The 16,638-nt window shown below is 49.7% G+C and overlaps 6 protein-coding genes across 6 annotated transcripts; 2 read left to right on the forward strand and 4 right to left on the reverse strand.

Moving 5' to 3' along the window:
• Window positions 1-122: 122 nt before the first annotated feature.
• On the reverse strand, window positions 123-3,175 carry MAA_02740 (chitin synthase A; the record flags this gene model as incomplete). The annotated part of the gene is made up of 2 exons (XM_007820738.2): window positions 123-1,288; window positions 1,459-3,175. The coding sequence occupies 2 exons, from the start codon at window positions 3,173-3,175 to the stop codon at window positions 123-125; spliced, it is 2,883 nt and encodes a 960-aa protein (XP_007818929.2).
• Window positions 3,176-4,710: 1,535 nt separating this feature from the next.
• Window positions 4,711-6,492, forward strand: MAA_02741 (beta-fructofuranosidase; the record flags this gene model as incomplete). The annotated part of the gene is made up of 2 exons (XM_007820739.1): window positions 4,711-5,154; window positions 5,215-6,492. 2 exons carry the CDS (start codon window positions 4,711-4,713, stop codon window positions 6,490-6,492), a joined length of 1,722 nt encoding a protein of 573 aa, XP_007818930.1.
• Window positions 6,493-6,968: 476 nt separating this feature from the next.
• On the reverse strand, window positions 6,969-7,598 carry MAA_02742 (hyoothetical protein; the record flags this gene model as incomplete). The annotated part of the gene is made up of 1 exon (XM_007820740.1): window positions 6,969-7,598. One exon carries the CDS (start codon window positions 7,596-7,598, stop codon window positions 6,969-6,971), a length of 630 nt encoding a protein of 209 aa, XP_007818931.1.
• Window positions 7,599-8,991: 1,393 nt separating this feature from the next.
• Window positions 8,992-9,964, forward strand: MAA_02743 (uncharacterized protein; the record flags this gene model as incomplete). Its single annotated transcript, XM_007820741.1, has 2 exons — window positions 8,992-9,204; window positions 9,350-9,964. The coding sequence occupies 2 exons, from the start codon at window positions 8,992-8,994 to the stop codon at window positions 9,962-9,964; spliced, it is 828 nt and encodes a 275-aa protein (XP_007818932.1).
• A 618-nt stretch (window positions 9,965-10,582) lies between these two features.
• MAA_02744 (Glycoside hydrolase, subgroup, catalytic core) lies at window positions 10,583-11,885 on the reverse strand (the record flags this gene model as incomplete). Its single annotated transcript, XM_007820742.2, has 5 exons — window positions 10,583-11,261; window positions 11,364-11,482; window positions 11,561-11,574; window positions 11,646-11,711; window positions 11,774-11,885. 5 exons carry the CDS (start codon window positions 11,883-11,885, stop codon window positions 10,583-10,585), a joined length of 990 nt encoding a protein of 329 aa, XP_007818933.2.
• A 3,519-nt stretch (window positions 11,886-15,404) lies between these two features.
• On the reverse strand, window positions 15,405-16,589 carry MAA_02745 (Fip1 like protein; the record flags this gene model as incomplete). Its single annotated transcript, XM_007820743.1, has 4 exons — window positions 15,405-15,928; window positions 15,992-16,233; window positions 16,297-16,349; window positions 16,407-16,589. The coding sequence occupies 4 exons, from the start codon at window positions 16,587-16,589 to the stop codon at window positions 15,405-15,407; spliced, it is 1,002 nt and encodes a 333-aa protein (XP_007818934.1).
• Window positions 16,590-16,638: the final 49 nt, after the last annotated feature.

A 16,638-nucleotide genomic window follows, 5' to 3' on the forward strand; every position in this document is an offset into this window, starting at 1 on the left:
CATATCCTTTTCCCGCATAACAGGTATGATGTCTTCTGTGTGGCAAACAATTTCCACAGATAAAAAAAAAACACACGAACAAAAACCCGGGCGGCAAAATGAAGCTTTGCATCGGAGCCGGTTCAACTCTTCAGGCTGCTTCCAACGCTGCTAACCTTCTCGCTAATTTTGCTTCCGAAGCCACCCATCCAGGTCGGAACCTTGAAATTCATGCGTATCCTACCCTCCACGACAATGTTGATCACGTTGATAATGGCGAACGTTGTTGATCCTAGTGCTCGGAAAATAGCCAACGAAGCAACAGCCCACAAAATGAAGCGCAGGTAGAAATTGTCCCCAATTCCCTTATCGCTATAGATTTCGGAAACGGCCATTGCAAGTATACCGTTGGCAATCATCCAGGTAACAACCATGTACGTTCGCACACTCTTGTAGTAGTCCTCTTGCATCTGTGCCTCGCTGACAGGCGATGCAGGGACAGCAAGGCGATCACGGAGGTTTCGTAGTGCCTCATCATAGCCACTGTCGATATCAAGCTGTTCACTTGGCATTTCGAGTTCAACCGTTTCTCCTTTGCCAACAGCACCTCCAAGATCTGTCTTGATCACGTTATCACCCTTAGTACCCCAAGTAACATCATGCGTGTTACAAAAGGCGTACACTTGCAGAGTGCAGATGTAGCTCGGCAGAAGTAGGAAGTATTGCAAGGACGACGTAAACATGTGCCACGGCTCCAAATAGAGGAATGACATCACGAAGTACAATCCAATTGTCGACGTCATTGACACAATGAGATTCGTGAAAACATTGTTGCCGATTGCAAAATCCTGACTTTTGCCCGTGAGTTGTCGAACCACAATGTAGATACAGGCGAAACTGGTATAGGTCATAATCACCCCATATATGATCATACTAGCTAGATAGAGCTTTTTGGCTCCTTGTGGTCTATTACCAAGGGAGAGAATGAATTGTGTTGCAATAAGCAGTACACATGTGTATCTCAGAATGGTAAAAATCACGCTGCCAATGTTGTGACCAAAGGGGTCGACTGTCTTGTCTGTAAGACCACCAGCAACAAAGTAGAAAGTAAGGTAGAAGTTTGCAAGTGAAAAGTACGTGAATAGGAGCTGTACAAACTGATATACGAATTCAATGTAAAGCAGAATCTTGCGTGCGATGGTATGATCCGTGGCTAGAATCTGACGAAATTGAACGAGGGAGTAAACAGCCGCAAAAAAAGCGCCGTTCAGCCAACGTCGTCGTTGAGAAATAAACTCTGGGACGGCATCTGAGGATTGTTAGTCTTGCCGCCTTCGTAGAGGATCGCAAAGTTAGAGCATTTGAGTGAAACAAGACAAAGGGCTTCAAGGCAACAAAGCCTCCCCTTGACAGAAAGGGGAGGCACGGGAGCGAGGAAGATAAGACTAGAGAAAAGGAGAATAAAACGAGACAACTTACCGGGAACATCAGTCTCTCCTGTGCAGCTTTTCACATATTTGAGTACCCATCTCTCGCCTCGTTTAGCTACCAGCTCCCAGCACAGAATACGATCTTCAGCTAGGTACATGTTGGCTGTAAATACATCGGCATGCTGTCCATGAAGCGTTTCGCCTTTGAAGTACTGGCTAAGAGGCCCATGACCAGTTTCATCATTCTGCAAGGCATGATATCGGTAGGCGCTAAGAGCGCCGGGAAGGACAGTGATGTAGCCGAACACAGATTCCAACGGTTTATCGAGGATATTTGATAGCTTATACTCGAAATTCTGTGAGGCAACCAAGGGGTTTAGCAAATTGGATCCGAATCTTCCCTTCATGGCTTTAATTTCGCCACAGGCGCCTGCGACGTTTGAATCGGTGTCAAACGCTTTCCAAAGATGATATAGAGAATTGCTTCCAGGCCGTGTTCCCACGTCGAGTAAAATGCAAACGTTGGGATTCAGTGCCTTTCCAAATGCGTTGAAAAACCAACGATGCGAGTTTAGTTTGCGAGAGTTCTTTTCTTTCAAGCAGAATATCAGCTGGCACGGAACGATGCCCTTTTCGGCACCCTTGAACTTCAGGTCAGCGTCCAGCGAGACCTGAGTTGTATACTCGTACACGTGAGCCTGGACAGCACGGTTGTTAACATAATTTTTTGCAATGCCATGTTGATAAACACCCATGGCAGCCAGGGCGTCAAGTGTTCGTGGATGAATCTTTTCACGGCCATCCGAGATGATACACACAACGATTTTCTGCCATCCATTCTCACCCCACGTTCTTGAGCGAGACCGAGAACAAAAGTGTGAAATATTCTTCATCACAGCGTGCATTGTCCTGGTGAAGCAGATTTCGTCTTCGTTATACATGGTGATGCATATAAAGAGCTCTGTTTCTCGAGTGGTTCTGCCGATGGACTGTCGTAAATTGTATCCCCTGTCAACGAAGTCGTCTGGATCACACGTTACTGCTGTGTATCTCATGTGGGTAAACTCGACCTCGTTACGACGGGGAAGAAAGCTATACAAGATGGTCGGAATCTTGCACTCCAGGACCAATTCTCCGTTGATGAGCTGGACCTCTTTTTTGGACATTTGAGGGGCTCGGACGCCTCTCCGTTCCTGAGCACCGTCTGGGGCCGGGCCGTAGTGCTCGACCTTGGCATAATCCTCTGCATCCTCGTTTAGTGTTTCTTGAGAACCTGACATGAAGGAGTCACGGTGGGTCGGGAGTGGACGAGAATCGCTGAGATCAGTCTCTGGGCCAAAGACATCGTCGCTACCGTCGAGAGGGATAGATACAGTTGCGTCGTCGGCAAAAGCTTGCGAATTGCGACCCGAGTTCGAGAAGAGCGGTGCCGGGGGTAAAGGGCGGCGCGGACTTCCTCCATATCGCGAAGACGGAGTTCCAGGCCTCGGGCTTCCATTGAGATCCGAAGGCTCGTAGGACACATTTGAAGGAGGCGGGCGTGAAAATTCGGACACTCTGGACGACGGGGTCCAAGGCCGATGAGGGGAACTGGTTTCCCTGTTCGCAAAAGGCACGTAACTTGAATCGGGAGGAGGCATGCTCGGGGTCTCATCTAGGACTGAGGCTGATCTAGAGTGTGACGAAACAACACTTGGTTGATATGATCGACGGGTTGTTCGCGGTCTAAGAGTCGCACGAGGTGAGCCATTTCTGCTTGGGTGCATTGTACCGTGGACCTGGCCAGTTTCTTGGAAGACGGCAAAGGTGCCAAGTGGTCACAGATCTATCTCATCCAGCACAGCAGCTCGAGGCGATCGCTTGATCTCACAGGAACTGTTTGGGGCAGGCTAACGATGGACCCGGAGTGCTGCTGGATATATAGACAGCCGCAGGTCATGCCATGCGCCGGGCGTAGCTAGATATAAGATAGGTTGTCTTGCTGGGGATATGGGAGTACGGAACAAGATTCGGGAGAGCAACAGTGGTGCAGTTGCAATGTTATCTAACGTGGTTGGAGAGGGAGAGCCTTGAGGCGGTGCAAATTGATGAAGGGAATTCCAAGGGCCCCAAGTCACAGCAGACGAAGTGGTGGCAGGCAACTACTTACGAGCTGTGGTCGAAGGGATCCTCGAAGGATGTCAATAGCCTAACGGCGGCAGCATTCTGGCCCGTAGGGGTATCATGCTCATCCTCGTAGCTGGGTAGTGTGTATTCTGGAGGCCGCGGCGGGGTATCTGGACGATCCATTGTCGTGGATGTGGGCAAGAGCGGATTGAAAATGCCTTGTTTGGAATGCGGCTCTTGTTAGCAAGCCAAACAACAATGAGTGTGGGCACTTTGAGGTATGCGACTTCGGACGAGGTTATCTATGGCGAGGCTGAATCGAAAGAAGAAGAAAACAACAACGGGCAATCGGATGCTCAGGATTCTTGAGAAGGAAACTGTCATGAATCAATCTGACCTGCAGAGCTGAAAGCGATGAGAGAACAGAGACGATTTTGTTTTGACAGGCCGCCATGAAGTCGACCGAGGCGAGGCGCAAGAGGCAACGTGCGGCTGGTGCGAGTCGGGTCAAGTCAATAGTACATAGTCGCAGTTGGGGATGGCCGTTGGCCTAGCAACGACGGCCGCACGCATTGCCACGAGCACCTTGGAGAGGCGAGAAATCAGCAAATGTCATGAATTTTACCAGTCCCACTGGGAATCCTGTGCATCACATCAAATTCTCTTGGATTCGAATTTCTCATCCGTGTCGATACCCAGTCTCGGTACCGGGAGCGTGTCCATTGCGGCAAATATTGCCTACAACTCCTTTGAGGGCTTCCGTGACATGCATTGATTATACATGAGCACTTGGCCTGGTCTTGTCGGCCCGGCAGTCGACGAATTACATCAACTCCGGCCGCCCCTCCTTCGTCTCAAAGTCTATTCTTCTCCACGAGTGCAGCAAGCCTTGGACGTTCGCTACTCGATAGTACGCTAGACGGCAAGCCATGACACACCATGACACCACGATACCCATGCAAATCATGCAGATAATCCTCGCATCGTCTTCTAGACTTCCGTGGAGTGGAATCAGGTATATCCTCCTCTTCTCCTCGTGGTGCTGGGCAGTGTCCATGCGGGTTGAAAGCAAAATGTCCCCGTGCAATCTTGCGTTGCGGAGGCCTTTTTTTGCCCGTAAAATCATCGAGCTCAAGTGTTCTTTCAAAAATTCCTCCTCGTCCCCTCATCTCCATCGCGAACTGTGGAAAATAAGATGCTGCCTATAAGCACCAACATTCACACGACACTTCTTGGTGCTCTGTACCTTGCGAACTGGTGTCTTGGACACAATTCTACTCAGTACGTTGGAGCCCATGTCCCATCCGGCACATCCATCGTTGGCAGCTATGGAGGGCAATATCGTCCTCAAGTGCACTTTTCGCCCCCCAGGCACTTCATGAATGACCCGAATGGCATGTTTCGAGACCACAACGGCACATGGCACCTCTATTACCAGTACAACCCCACAAAGAGTGTTGCGGGAAATCAGCATTGGGGACATGCGACCTCCCAAGATTTATATCATTGGACAAACCAACCAATTGCTCTGTTCCCCCCGAAGAAGAATGTATACATCTTTTCTGGAAGTGCAGTCATTGACAAGAACAACACTTCTGGTTTCTTCGGCAACCAGTCCAATGGCGTTGTTGCAATTTATGTGAGTATCCTTGGCCCATTCGCATGTGAATTATCCAGATGTATACTGATTCTGTCGTAGACATTGGCAGAATATTTAGATGACGGCAGCCCCGGCCCCCAATCTCAGGCCATCGCCTACTCGTATGACAGTGGCTTCACCTTCACCCCGTATGACGGCAACCCTGTCATACCGAGCAACTCCTCGCAGTTTCGCGATCCAAAAGTCGTCTGGTACGAAGACCACTGGGTAATGGTGGTTGCTTACGCCCAGGAATTCTCAATTGGCATATTCACCTCACCAGATCTGATCGAGTGGACTCATGCCAGCAACTTCTCCAATCAAGGTCTTCTGGGTCTGCAGTGGGAATGCCCAAACCTAGTGCGCATGCCGCTGTACACGGAAGACGGACAAAGACGAGACGATATGTGGACTATGCTAATCAGCATCAACCCAGGGGCGCCGGTGGGTGGTTCTATTACAGAATACTACCCTGGAACTTTTAACGGGACCCATTTTGAAGCAGTTGATTCAGTTGCCCGCATTGCCGATTTTGGCAAGGACAATTATGCCGGGCAGTTCTTTTTTGGTGTCCAAGACGAAGAAGATCCCGTGTCTATTGCCTGGGCATCTAATTGGCAGTATACCCAGACTGTTCCGACTGCACAGGAGGGCTGGCGTAGTGCAATGAGTCTCCCTCGCCGGAATTACTTGACAAGAATTGACCGTGTTGGCTGGAAACTGATAAGCAGCCCGTATGATATGCAGCCAATCATGGGGAGAAATCTAGCGTATAACCAGAGCCTTGTCAACGGATCCTTGACGGTTGACTTTTCAGACATAGCCTCCAATGCGGTGTACTGGGAGGTGAATGTGACTGGCTTACCAAAGAAAGGGGTACCGGAAATGGCCACCTTGAATTTCACGCTTCTTAGTCCTATAACAGCAGAGTACATCAGAGGAGGGTATTACTTTGGCGGCGACAATCCGTTCTATCTTGACAGAGGGGGTGCAAAAGGCTTCGACAACGTCTTTTTCACTGACAAGCTATCTACAAATAGTTTGTTCCGTAACGGTAGCTGGTCGATGAAGGGAGTGATGGATCGGTCCATACTTGAATTATTTCTCAATGACGGCGTCGACAGTGCTACAGCGACTTTCTTCGCCACACAACCGTTGACGTTCTTGATCATCAGTACGTCCAGTTTGCCTCACGGCACACGGGTAAGCACTCGTGTCAATGCTTTAAAAAGTACCTGGCAGCAGATGGAAGACCCAGGAGATGGCTTGGTGCACGGAAACATCTCCATGCAGGAAACGGCCTCAGAGGCCATGAAGCACTTGCTGCAATCCATGTGAATTGGATATTTGTGCTTGCTGCGACAAAGAGAGAAGCAGGTCAGGGCTGTCTCGAATTGTAGGTCACAAAATTACAAAAATGATCATAGACAACCGTATTCATCGGTTCTGACGTTTCTATCGCTACTATACCTGTTGCAGAAACATCGTTAGGACGAAGCTTGCCAACATAAAAGTTCCATGCCTGGCCCTCGGTGATGTTGAGAATACATATTCACCTCTCATATAGTTCCTAATTCCAAGAATCGCCATTGTTACTTTAAATAATGCAGTAGCCAAAGCAGCTCCTAACGTCCATCCAAGTGCGGCATGGCAGCTTTTTACAGACACATTGCCGGGCTTATGTAGAATCTGCATGCAAGCCCGCCAACAGACAGCAGGGTGAGATTCCCTGACAGCTGATGTGGCCTATTTGCTTATAAAGAAAAAAAGAAGAAGAAGCAAGCTAACCTGTTCCGCAGTAGACTACCAGAAACTCATGGCGTATCTCGTATGGGCCGCAAAAGATAGCACCAGTGGTATATATCCGGATCAGTGGTCTTTATTTTCGGGGCTGGGATCTTGGCAATAGTTTCAACATGGAATGGCAGTTGATGGTTGTCAAAGCGTGATGCAGAAAAACTCAGGGATATCCACAATGCATCGTCGGCTAAACGGCTTCTTACTCCCTGCGCCATTCGAAGCAAAGCGGCCTGGCCACCACAGGATACGGCGTCGACGGTACTTTTATCAATCACCAAGTCAAACTTTCCATCAGCTCTGCGGCCAATCTCCGGCCCGGCGTAGGCAAGCTGGGTAGCGTCGGCTACTGTGTAATGCGTAACGACGTCGCCAAATGCCTTTTCCTCGAGCTGCCGCCCCCTCTCGACGGCCAGTGGCTCATAATCAAGGTTGCAGACCTTGTGGAAGCCGCGACTACGTAGATGGTTCTGTAAATCGCTCGTACCAGAGCCAAGGTTAAGGATATGCGCCGATGACGGATCCAGGGCTTCCAGAAAAGGCTCTATAATAAATACGAACTCGGATGAAGAAATGAGCCATTCGAACGAGGTTTCGGACGCGAATCGATCGTGCCAATAGCTCTGCTTTTCGAAATCCGCTGGCATCGTAGCGACATTCAACGGCGGACAGGGAGCGGTCCAATGTAATGTTCTGACTGGGCCAGCGAGCTTGGATTATCCAGCCACGGTGGCAGCATGTGCATTGGAAGCAAATGGGTTATTAACAATGACGATGGAGCACCATACGGTAGGGCGTATGGTAAGCGAGGATGTAATTCTCCTCTGTATGTGAAACTTGCGAGACAAGGCCGAGTTAGCTACCGTGTGCATAGCAAACTGTCCAGTAGGACAAGTTGAATGTAAGGAAGCTGTTGAATACAAAACTCCAGTTTCAACTGCTCGACAGACATACCTGGGTGGTGCTTGACAAGCTGTTGGGTCAGGTCAGAGCATGCCAGATGACTACGAGCTTCGTGTTATTACGGACAACATCACCAGTTAGTTGACCTTTTCAACCATGACTGTAAAGGTTTTGGTGGGTCTGTTGTCTGGAGCGAGGCCTCAGTGTCTGCCATGGGCATCCCAGGCTAAGAGAACAAAGGTGGTTGGCTCGGGGCAAGTCGGGCCGTTCAATGCCTTGTGGCGGCTGAAGACTCGAGTAAAACAGTAAAGTAGTAATTACAGACATCAGAGTCCAATGCCGGCAGTAGTACTCCGTACTCGTAGTTCCAAATGCAGAGCTACGTTATCTGTGAGATTTGCATGCACTTCGCGACGTGTATTTGCCGTGTGAATGTTGACTGGTGGTCCCCAAATAGAAACGCCAGACGTTCCAACTAGTCTGGCACTACTATCACAGGTTCATTGCCGTTGTTGACAGTGGCGTCGACGTGGGTGCGGATGGACCTGCATAGCCTCCAGATGTCAGGAAGGGGGCATGATGAACTAGACACAGCCACGACAGCCTCTGGACTGGCATCCATCCAAGCAGCCAAGACTCGTATCCCAGGGTGAGGTACGCGAGACTGTCTCCTGGGCGTGCCTGACGTGCTGGAGACCGCGTGGCTCAGCGGCCCAAAGACCCATATGCACCACCAAACTCCTGTCTCCATCCGCCCTGTCAATCCCAAGCCACACGCTTCAATGTGATTGCGACGCTGCCAGCCGCCATCAGAGGGTCAACAAATACGTCGACTTGGAACTGAAACAAAATCTCCCTTGACCCTCAAATTGTCGGACCTACCTACTCGCTCCTCGCATCGTTTTCTTCTGTCGTCGCTCACCCCACTTTCTTTATCCATCTAGTTTTCCGCGTCGACTTTCATGTCGCCAGTTTTGCTACCGGGTTAAAAGTCAACGAACGTTGAGTCTGTTGGAGAGAACTCGCCCATCCGTTGGTTTTCGCGATAGCATCGCCAACTAGACCGTCGTTGCTTGCCGACTTGAATTATTGGAAACCGTCCGAGTCCCGCCCTGGCCGTCTGTCCGTCCTCTCGCCATGGCACCACCTATTCTTCTCTCTGCAATGATGCCTGCCGTCAGTCGTCATGTCGATGACAAACACCAACTTGTACATTCGCTATATACCCGGGACTTGCAGAATCCCACACATACACAGAAAGTTACACTCGGTGTCATCGCTGCCTATGTCGTGGCTATCGCTATTCTTTGGAACGTTCCGTATCTAAAAATGATACTCTGGCCATTCAAGGTAAGCTCTCAGTTCTGGTTAAGAATATAAGACTACAATAAGAAGGGTTCATGCCACGATTCGGCTGAGGTGGTCGGCTTGTGGCGTTTATCTACTTCAAAATCTTGCCCCTCCTCTTTCTCCCGGCGCTAACATGGTCTCGTAGATGCTCGTCATCGCATTTCATGAATTCGGTCACGCCATCACCGCAGTCTTGACGGGCGGCAAAGTCGAGTCTATCAGCCTTGACCCCAACGAAGGCGGCGTCACTCGCATGCGAGGTGGCATCAGTGCCATCACCCTCCCCGCAGGTTACTTGGGCTCTTCGCTCATCGGCGCCCTGCTCACCTTTTGCGGTTTCAACATTGTCGCCTCCAAAGTTGCCAGCATCGTCCTCGCTGTCTGTTTCTTGTTGACGCTGTGGTGGGGGAAGCGCGACTGGCTAACCATTCTCACCATTGTCCTTGCTATCGGTCTCTTGGTTGCCTGCTGGTTCATTGTCCATGCCCAGGCACTACGTTTCGTTGTCCTCTTCATTGGCGTCATGTCCTCACTATACAGTGTCTGGGACATTTGCGACGACCTTATCCTTCGCAAAGTAAACTCATCCGACGCCAGCGTTTTTGCAAAGCGATACGGTGGTTCTTCCCAGTGCTGGGGAGTTATTTGGTCCATCATTTCGATTCTCATCATGGCCGTCGGTATCGTCGCCGGTCTGGCTGCCTTTTCTCAGTCTTTTGAGCAACAGCAACAGGACTCGCAGCATTTCATCCCAACTTGATGGTGCTGCAGCCTGGTGAAATGCCACGATGCGATGCGCGATCTTTCTGCTTTTGTTTGTATACTTGATTTGGGAGAAAAGAAATGTTTTTGGGCCCCCTACTGCAATTAGCCTTCTGTTGGAGTCAGGCGTAATGTCCTCATTTTTGTCTTTTGATACGGGTTAGGAGCGGCGCGAGATACCCAAGTTAAGAGTTTTAACAGAGGCTTGCCTTCAAGTCGGAAAAAAGATTTCATGTGTATGGTATACTTGGCCACTACTGGTAAAGACTTGCTCTGGAGCGAAATGATGGTAGATGACGTACTGGTTTGCGACACGTGCATTGTGCTACGGCTACGGTGGTGAAAGGAGCGTAAAAAATAACTTGATGTCTAATTCAAAAATCCAATTCCCAATATTTACGAGTAAAAAGCATGTACAGAAGTCTTGGCCCATGTGTATACAAGATGATGGACCAGAACTTTTGAGAATGTTCCCGCCCTACTCTGGGTACGGTGTATGCTTCATCACCCTTGATACCATATGCTCGTCGCATCCGGTTACTGTTGAGTCGGGATTTGTACATCTTGCAAGAAATTTTCAAAGGGTGTAGTTTAGAATAAAAAATCTGCCGCTCCATTAGGCCAGGTCGCTGACAACTTCGCCAAGGAAGCCTTCATTCGCATAAAGCTGAGACATGTCCCACATCATAACACCGCCGAAGCTGGTGAACTTTTTGGAGTAGGCAATGACGGCCTTGAGCTTCTCTCCATTGGTGTAACCGCCACCGGCTCCTTTGTTGGCTGGGATACCGAGCAAAAGCTTGACATTGGGGTTCTTGCTGCCCTTGGCCCACTTGTCCCAGACATCAAAGTTGAAGGCGTCCTGGGTATCAGATCCCGGCTTGAAGTTGGAAACACCGCACCAGTTGTTGTAAAATTGTATCATGACGAAGTCAAACGCAACAGCTTTAAGAGCAGAGCCGACAGCAGCATCAGGGAAGACACACTGAGGCGCGGCCGTAAGGTAAAACTTCTTTCCACCAGCGCCGTCCATCAAGCTTCGCAGTTTGGCGCCGAATGCTGGAAGGTTGTTGGTCGTCGATTCAAAGTCGAAATCGAAACCGTCTATAACAGCCGATCCAAAGGGTCGGTCAACCTTGCTGCCAGAGGGTACAGGCCCGAACATGTCCCAGACAGACTGTGCGGCCTTCTCAGCGTCCCGGGTGCTGGACCAGCCGCCTTGGGAGTAGGTTGCACCACCGAGTGACAAGACTATGGTCTGGTTGAACTTGGTCTGGCATGTCTTGATGTCTTTCCTGTCAAGTTGCACAATAATAGCGGTTAGGATGGCGATCTTTACAGTAATAGAATGAACCAGTATTGCATTTGGACTTGGTCTGTTGAGAACATCAACTTACTCAATCTCTGGGCACTTGAGAAGGTTTGAATTGTCAGGAAACTTGTCGCATTTGTCTCCGGCGTTGGCAAAGTTGGTAATGGGAGGAGAAATGCCATTCATGAAAGCAATCGGGATTATCTAGATGCGTGAGATTAGAACGTGGGGTTGGCGAACAAATGCCAGCGGCTACGGAGAGGCATCATGAGCAATGCTTACACCCATATCGGCATCTACAAGCCGCAAAAGGAGCTTTAGCTAGGACTTGGATGGATCAAGTTTTGGCATGCGCAGAAAAACTCACTCTCGCAGTAATGTGCCAGGCCCTGCTGGACATTTGGGCCGCTTCCCTGTCCAAAAGAGTTTTGTCCTGGGGAAATCTTGTAAGCGAAAGCCATCAAGGCCGAATGCAGCTCCGTTGTGAGGACGTACCCCAGTACACGGCAATGTTCTTGTGAGAACCTCCATTGAAGCCAGCCAGGGCAGAGGGAAGCGCCGCCAGCAAGCTGGCTGCAGAGGCCAAAGACCAGAAAGAAGAATACATTTTCAACTTGTTCAAGTGCCCCCCAGAAGTAACACGCCTAGCCAGAGGTGTGTGGGAGAATAGACCAAGAGAATCTTGTTTGTGATGGAGACGGTAAATTGACTAGAGGCGTGTGGCATGGCACAGGCATGGCAGTTATATATATTGAGAGTGAACATGTGAATGTATTAGAGACCCCCGTGAAGAGCATCAGGCAACTCGATTGTTACCTGGAATGACATATACCGACACATCCCTGAAGTGTACATATGTGACGCTGGACGGTCCATTAAAGCATCTTTCTGCATGGTCGGTCCTTTGTACAAGGAATTGGGAAGTAGACCGAGTTGTTCATCCCAGGGATAAGGCTGCCAATGCTACTTTGCGAGAAGGCAAGGATGTAGTGGTGATACCGTGAAGGATCACGGCTCGCCAAGAACTGCCAGGCTCTAGACCGTGACCGGTCTTGTATTCCAAGAGCCTAAAGTAACACAGACGATGGTACCGGGCGCTTATCACGGTCACTTGTCGCAGAGCAGTGTATATCTGATAAACTGCAGTGTTCAAGACTTCGACGATGCAGAGATGATTTTTCTGGGTGTATAAGATGACTGTAATGTACAAAACACAGGGTCTACTCCCCGTGTCTGGCGGACAGGCTGATTGTACAGCAGATCCAACACCCTCAAGGTGTGCGTACTCGGCACTTGATTCTGAGACGTCGGGGATGTTCTTATACATCTAGCTCATGTGCTTGGATCATGGGTGTCGTCTTCGATACAAGCAGCTCAGGCAGGCTTACAAAATGGGACAAGAGAGGATTCACAACTGAAGGGGCGGTAAAATTCCTCCAGTCGTTTCACAGGATCTAGCCATGTACGACTCGGGGGGGATTCCGATTGCGTTTCGGTGCCACGAGGTTGCAAGTCAGCTGTGGAGAGCTTGTGAGCTTGTACACTCGCTGGCTTGATTTAGCCAGCCCATCTGCTACACATGAACATTTCATGGTCAACTTCCTACTTGAGTAGGTAGACGGGGCTTGTGAAGGTGTGAAGTCTATCCAGTGTGGCTCCCTCTTCATATTTCATGACGTTTCAAGTCTCCCGACCTTAATCTCGAGGGAGTAGCCGTGATTGGACTAGAAACATGATTAATGAAAGGGAAGGCAATCCAATTCTTTGACGGGGTTACTAGTTACCTAGGCATGCAATGGCCTACTCCGTGGTTTGCCGATATCGTCCTGCATTCATGTTCCCCAGCAAGCAGCCTGGGTGCTGACTGTATTTGCTGTCGCAGTGAGTGAAGACCAGAACTCGATGAGGCTACGCTGCCGAAGAGTCTAGCAAACGCCAGTCTTAGACGTCTTCAGCTTCTAGTCTTGTTTGTGCCTGTGGCCAGAGAGAGCATCTTCCAAGATCCTGGTAGGGCCGACTGAAAACTGGCCTTATGGACGGGCACCAGAGCATGGCTAGGTATCTTTTTGTTCGTCCAAACTGTAACGTGGGGAAAGCAGAGCTTCCATAAGTCGGCGTTTGGAGCACAAGTGCCCATGAGCAGGTTCTGCGTAAGTACGGAGTAGGTGGTGAAGTATTCCGGGGTCTGCTTGACGGTGCATCAAGAGCCCAGAGGCTGCATAAACTCCCTCAGTACGGAGGTACCTATTGCAGGTGCAGGGTACAGTGGGTTGTACCTGACATGGACGGAGTGCTCCGTGTCGACCGTATGTGGAGCCAGGAGCTTTTCTTCCCTGGCCGTGAAATTTCACCGAGGGAGTCAGTACAGTCCATACTCCGTACATGCATGCCAATGAATGAATCCATGGCGTTGTCGATTATTTGGCGTCACGCTCGTGCCTTGAAAATCGTTCTCTGCTGCCAAAGGCACATGCACACGACGGTGTAGATGAACAAGTCAGGGGCTATATGGCGGTCAGGTTCAACGCCTGCCCGTGCCTACGCCGTATGCATCATTTGTCGTCTTTGGGTGCTCCATGTCTCGGTCTCTCTTTCCCCTTTCCTCATCTGATGACCGGCCATGGCAAAATGGCAAGGATGATGGAAGGCATCGTCCAATGTATCGAAAACTCCATGCCAAATGCTGGGGACATCTGGACCTCTTGTGCTTCCCAAGCCGAATGCTGACCTCGACGGCCCGGCGAGCCTACATGTACACTTGCGCACGTCAAATCCTTCTCGAGGTTCCGTCTTGGAGGTTGAGCCAGGGGCTGCATCATCCGCCTTCCTCTTTAATGTCCCGTGCCCCACGCCAAGCCTAATTAAAAAAAAAAAAGAAGCACTTAAGGGCACGCTTAACCTAGATGTGATCCCCAATAATGACTATTCCGTTGTGACACAGACGACATCTGGAGCTCTACCGAGCAAACGCAGAAGCCAATGCCCCACGGATGAGCAGCTGCGAATTAGCTTTATGTGGGAGCCGGTCTTCTGCTCGACCTTGCCGTTGACGGCTTCAACCTTGTAACGTTACATTCAACGGACTGGAATCAGCGTCAGGAGAATTGCCTATTGTCCTTGTTTTGGTCGCCCTTAAAAAGCCTTCGTCTGCGGACCAACTTTAAAACCACCACTACGGCGGCCAAGAGAGTGTATCACAACATTTTCGAATGACCCCCACTGAACCGTGGATTGGCCAGCTTGTTGCTTCGATACGCAAGTGGACCAAATGCAAAAATGCGACATGTCTCTTAATTTCTTTCTGTGGTACGGAGAAGTACATTAAGCTTATTTGTTTTTACCAGCCGATAATTGGGTCGGGGACTCTATGTATGTCTAAATCCCTTTGGGTGTTCGAAGGTGCCGATTTTGTACCGAACAAGGATTTCAACTAATTAAAAGTCTTAATATAAGAGATACATTAATATACTAGGATATTATATAGAGATATAAGTACTATTTATCTTTATATATACAAAAAAATACATATTTATACGCACTAAACCAGGTATCTGCCAGGTATCTCAGACAAAGCGGGCCCGGTACGCAATCGGCACCTTCGAACACCCAAAGGGATAGACCTGATGAATTGAGGCGAGTGTGTGATGGGCCATCTCTAGGCAAAATATTAGCAGCAGTAGTAACAGTTTACAACGGCCTCTGACTCATTTGGAAATCTGGCTTTAGACATTTGACGATTGGTATTAGGCCCATGGCTTTGCGCTGACTGGCAATGTGTCACGCGTTCCTGCTGTTTTGGTGTAAATGGCGTTACAACAGCAACGACTTCATGGTCCAGCTCCCTCGTTCACTACAACATCAATTGATATCACAATCAAATAGGGGCCGCCATTGCATCCATTCCGGTATGATGTCAAGGGGTATAATATTTCTCCTTTTCATTTATTAAAAAAAAGAAGAACGAAAAGGCAAACTATGAGTGACACCGTCTACAAACCTGTACACTTTCGAGGCCGCTCTTTGGCAGGCTTCTTTCAACCAGTCAACGCCATGCCCCTTTCCCTCCAATCCTTTCCCGTCCGAAAACATGTAATCATCATCTAAGAAACAGCAAGGCTCCCTCCGACTACCAACGTCCTCTGCGACCCCGTCCGCCACTGAAACCGCCTCGTCCCCCGCCTCCAGCTGACATGCCTTGCTCATAGCCATACCCTCCTTGATTACCGCCGAAACCACCGCCAAAGTTCTGTCCTTGGTTTCCCTGTGCCCCAGGACCTGCACCACCATTCTGCATACCCGAAAACATGGCGCTCATTTGACTGGGGTCCATCTGAGATGGGTCCATGCCCGACGCCATCATCTGTTGCATCATCGCTTGCATCTCCGGGGGCATCCCATCCATGCCTTGCATAGATGTTCCTCCCGCATTACCACTGCCTGGCATGCCCATGCCTCCCATCATCATCATGCTGTTGAAATCCTCCATCATCTTTTTGTTGTTTGATGCAAATGCGTCAGCCCCAAACTCCCCTCGAAGACTCTCTTGTTTCGCCGCATACAAAGCCCAGGTGAATTCATCGAAACCGTAGTTGAAGTAGTCGCTGATATCGGTACCCGGCTTTCTCCATGGTTTTTCGTTGTCAGGGAGATCTTGAGTTGTATGTTAGTTGCACAGTTCGTTTGAATCTACCGGTGGCAATACTCAAGCCTGACCTTCGTCAATGTTTACTTGTGTTATGGCCTTTCCTGCGGCGGGATATACTGGATTTGCGTTGACGTCAATCGTGGATTTGGACGCAGCTGCGGATGTCTGATCAGCGCTCGGTGCCGCGACACTTGCTACATTGTTAAGTGACTTTGGCTCGTCTTCCCGTTTTGTCGGGGCTGGCTTTGCTGGTGAATCGCCAGACGTCGACCGCTGGGGAATATTCCTGATATCGCTGTATTTGGATTGTCTGCACAAGAGTCAGTTGAGTTCAAACCACGTCACTGAGGTAGTTAAATTGGCTAGCGCTTACGTTGGAGGCGCTGCTGTAGTGCCGTCTTTTCTCTCCGTGATAATGTCAATGTCCTAGGAGAAGCTTTGTTAGCTACCCTGTTGCGCGGATGGGCTCGGATTTGTTCGTACAGAATCATCGTCATCTTCGTCCATTGCACCACTCTCATCCTCCTCCTCTCCCTCCTCAAGCTCCTCGGTCTTTGAGACTGTGCGTTTCTTGTCGTGTTGTTCGACCTTAGGCTCCTCCGGCTCGTAGAGGTCATCGTCGCCCTCGTCCATCTCCATTTCATGCTCAGACAAATCCGAGTTCATGGGGGGCAAACTAGAAGTGAGAGCAGAAACACCTCGAACAGCTTCACAA

Source organism: Metarhizium robertsii (assembly GCF_000187425.2).
Source record: "Metarhizium robertsii ARSEF 23 chromosome Unknown MAA_Scf_4, whole genome shotgun sequence".
In the NCBI taxonomy this organism is placed as follows: Eukaryota; Fungi; Ascomycota; class Sordariomycetes; order Hypocreales; family Clavicipitaceae; genus Metarhizium; species Metarhizium robertsii.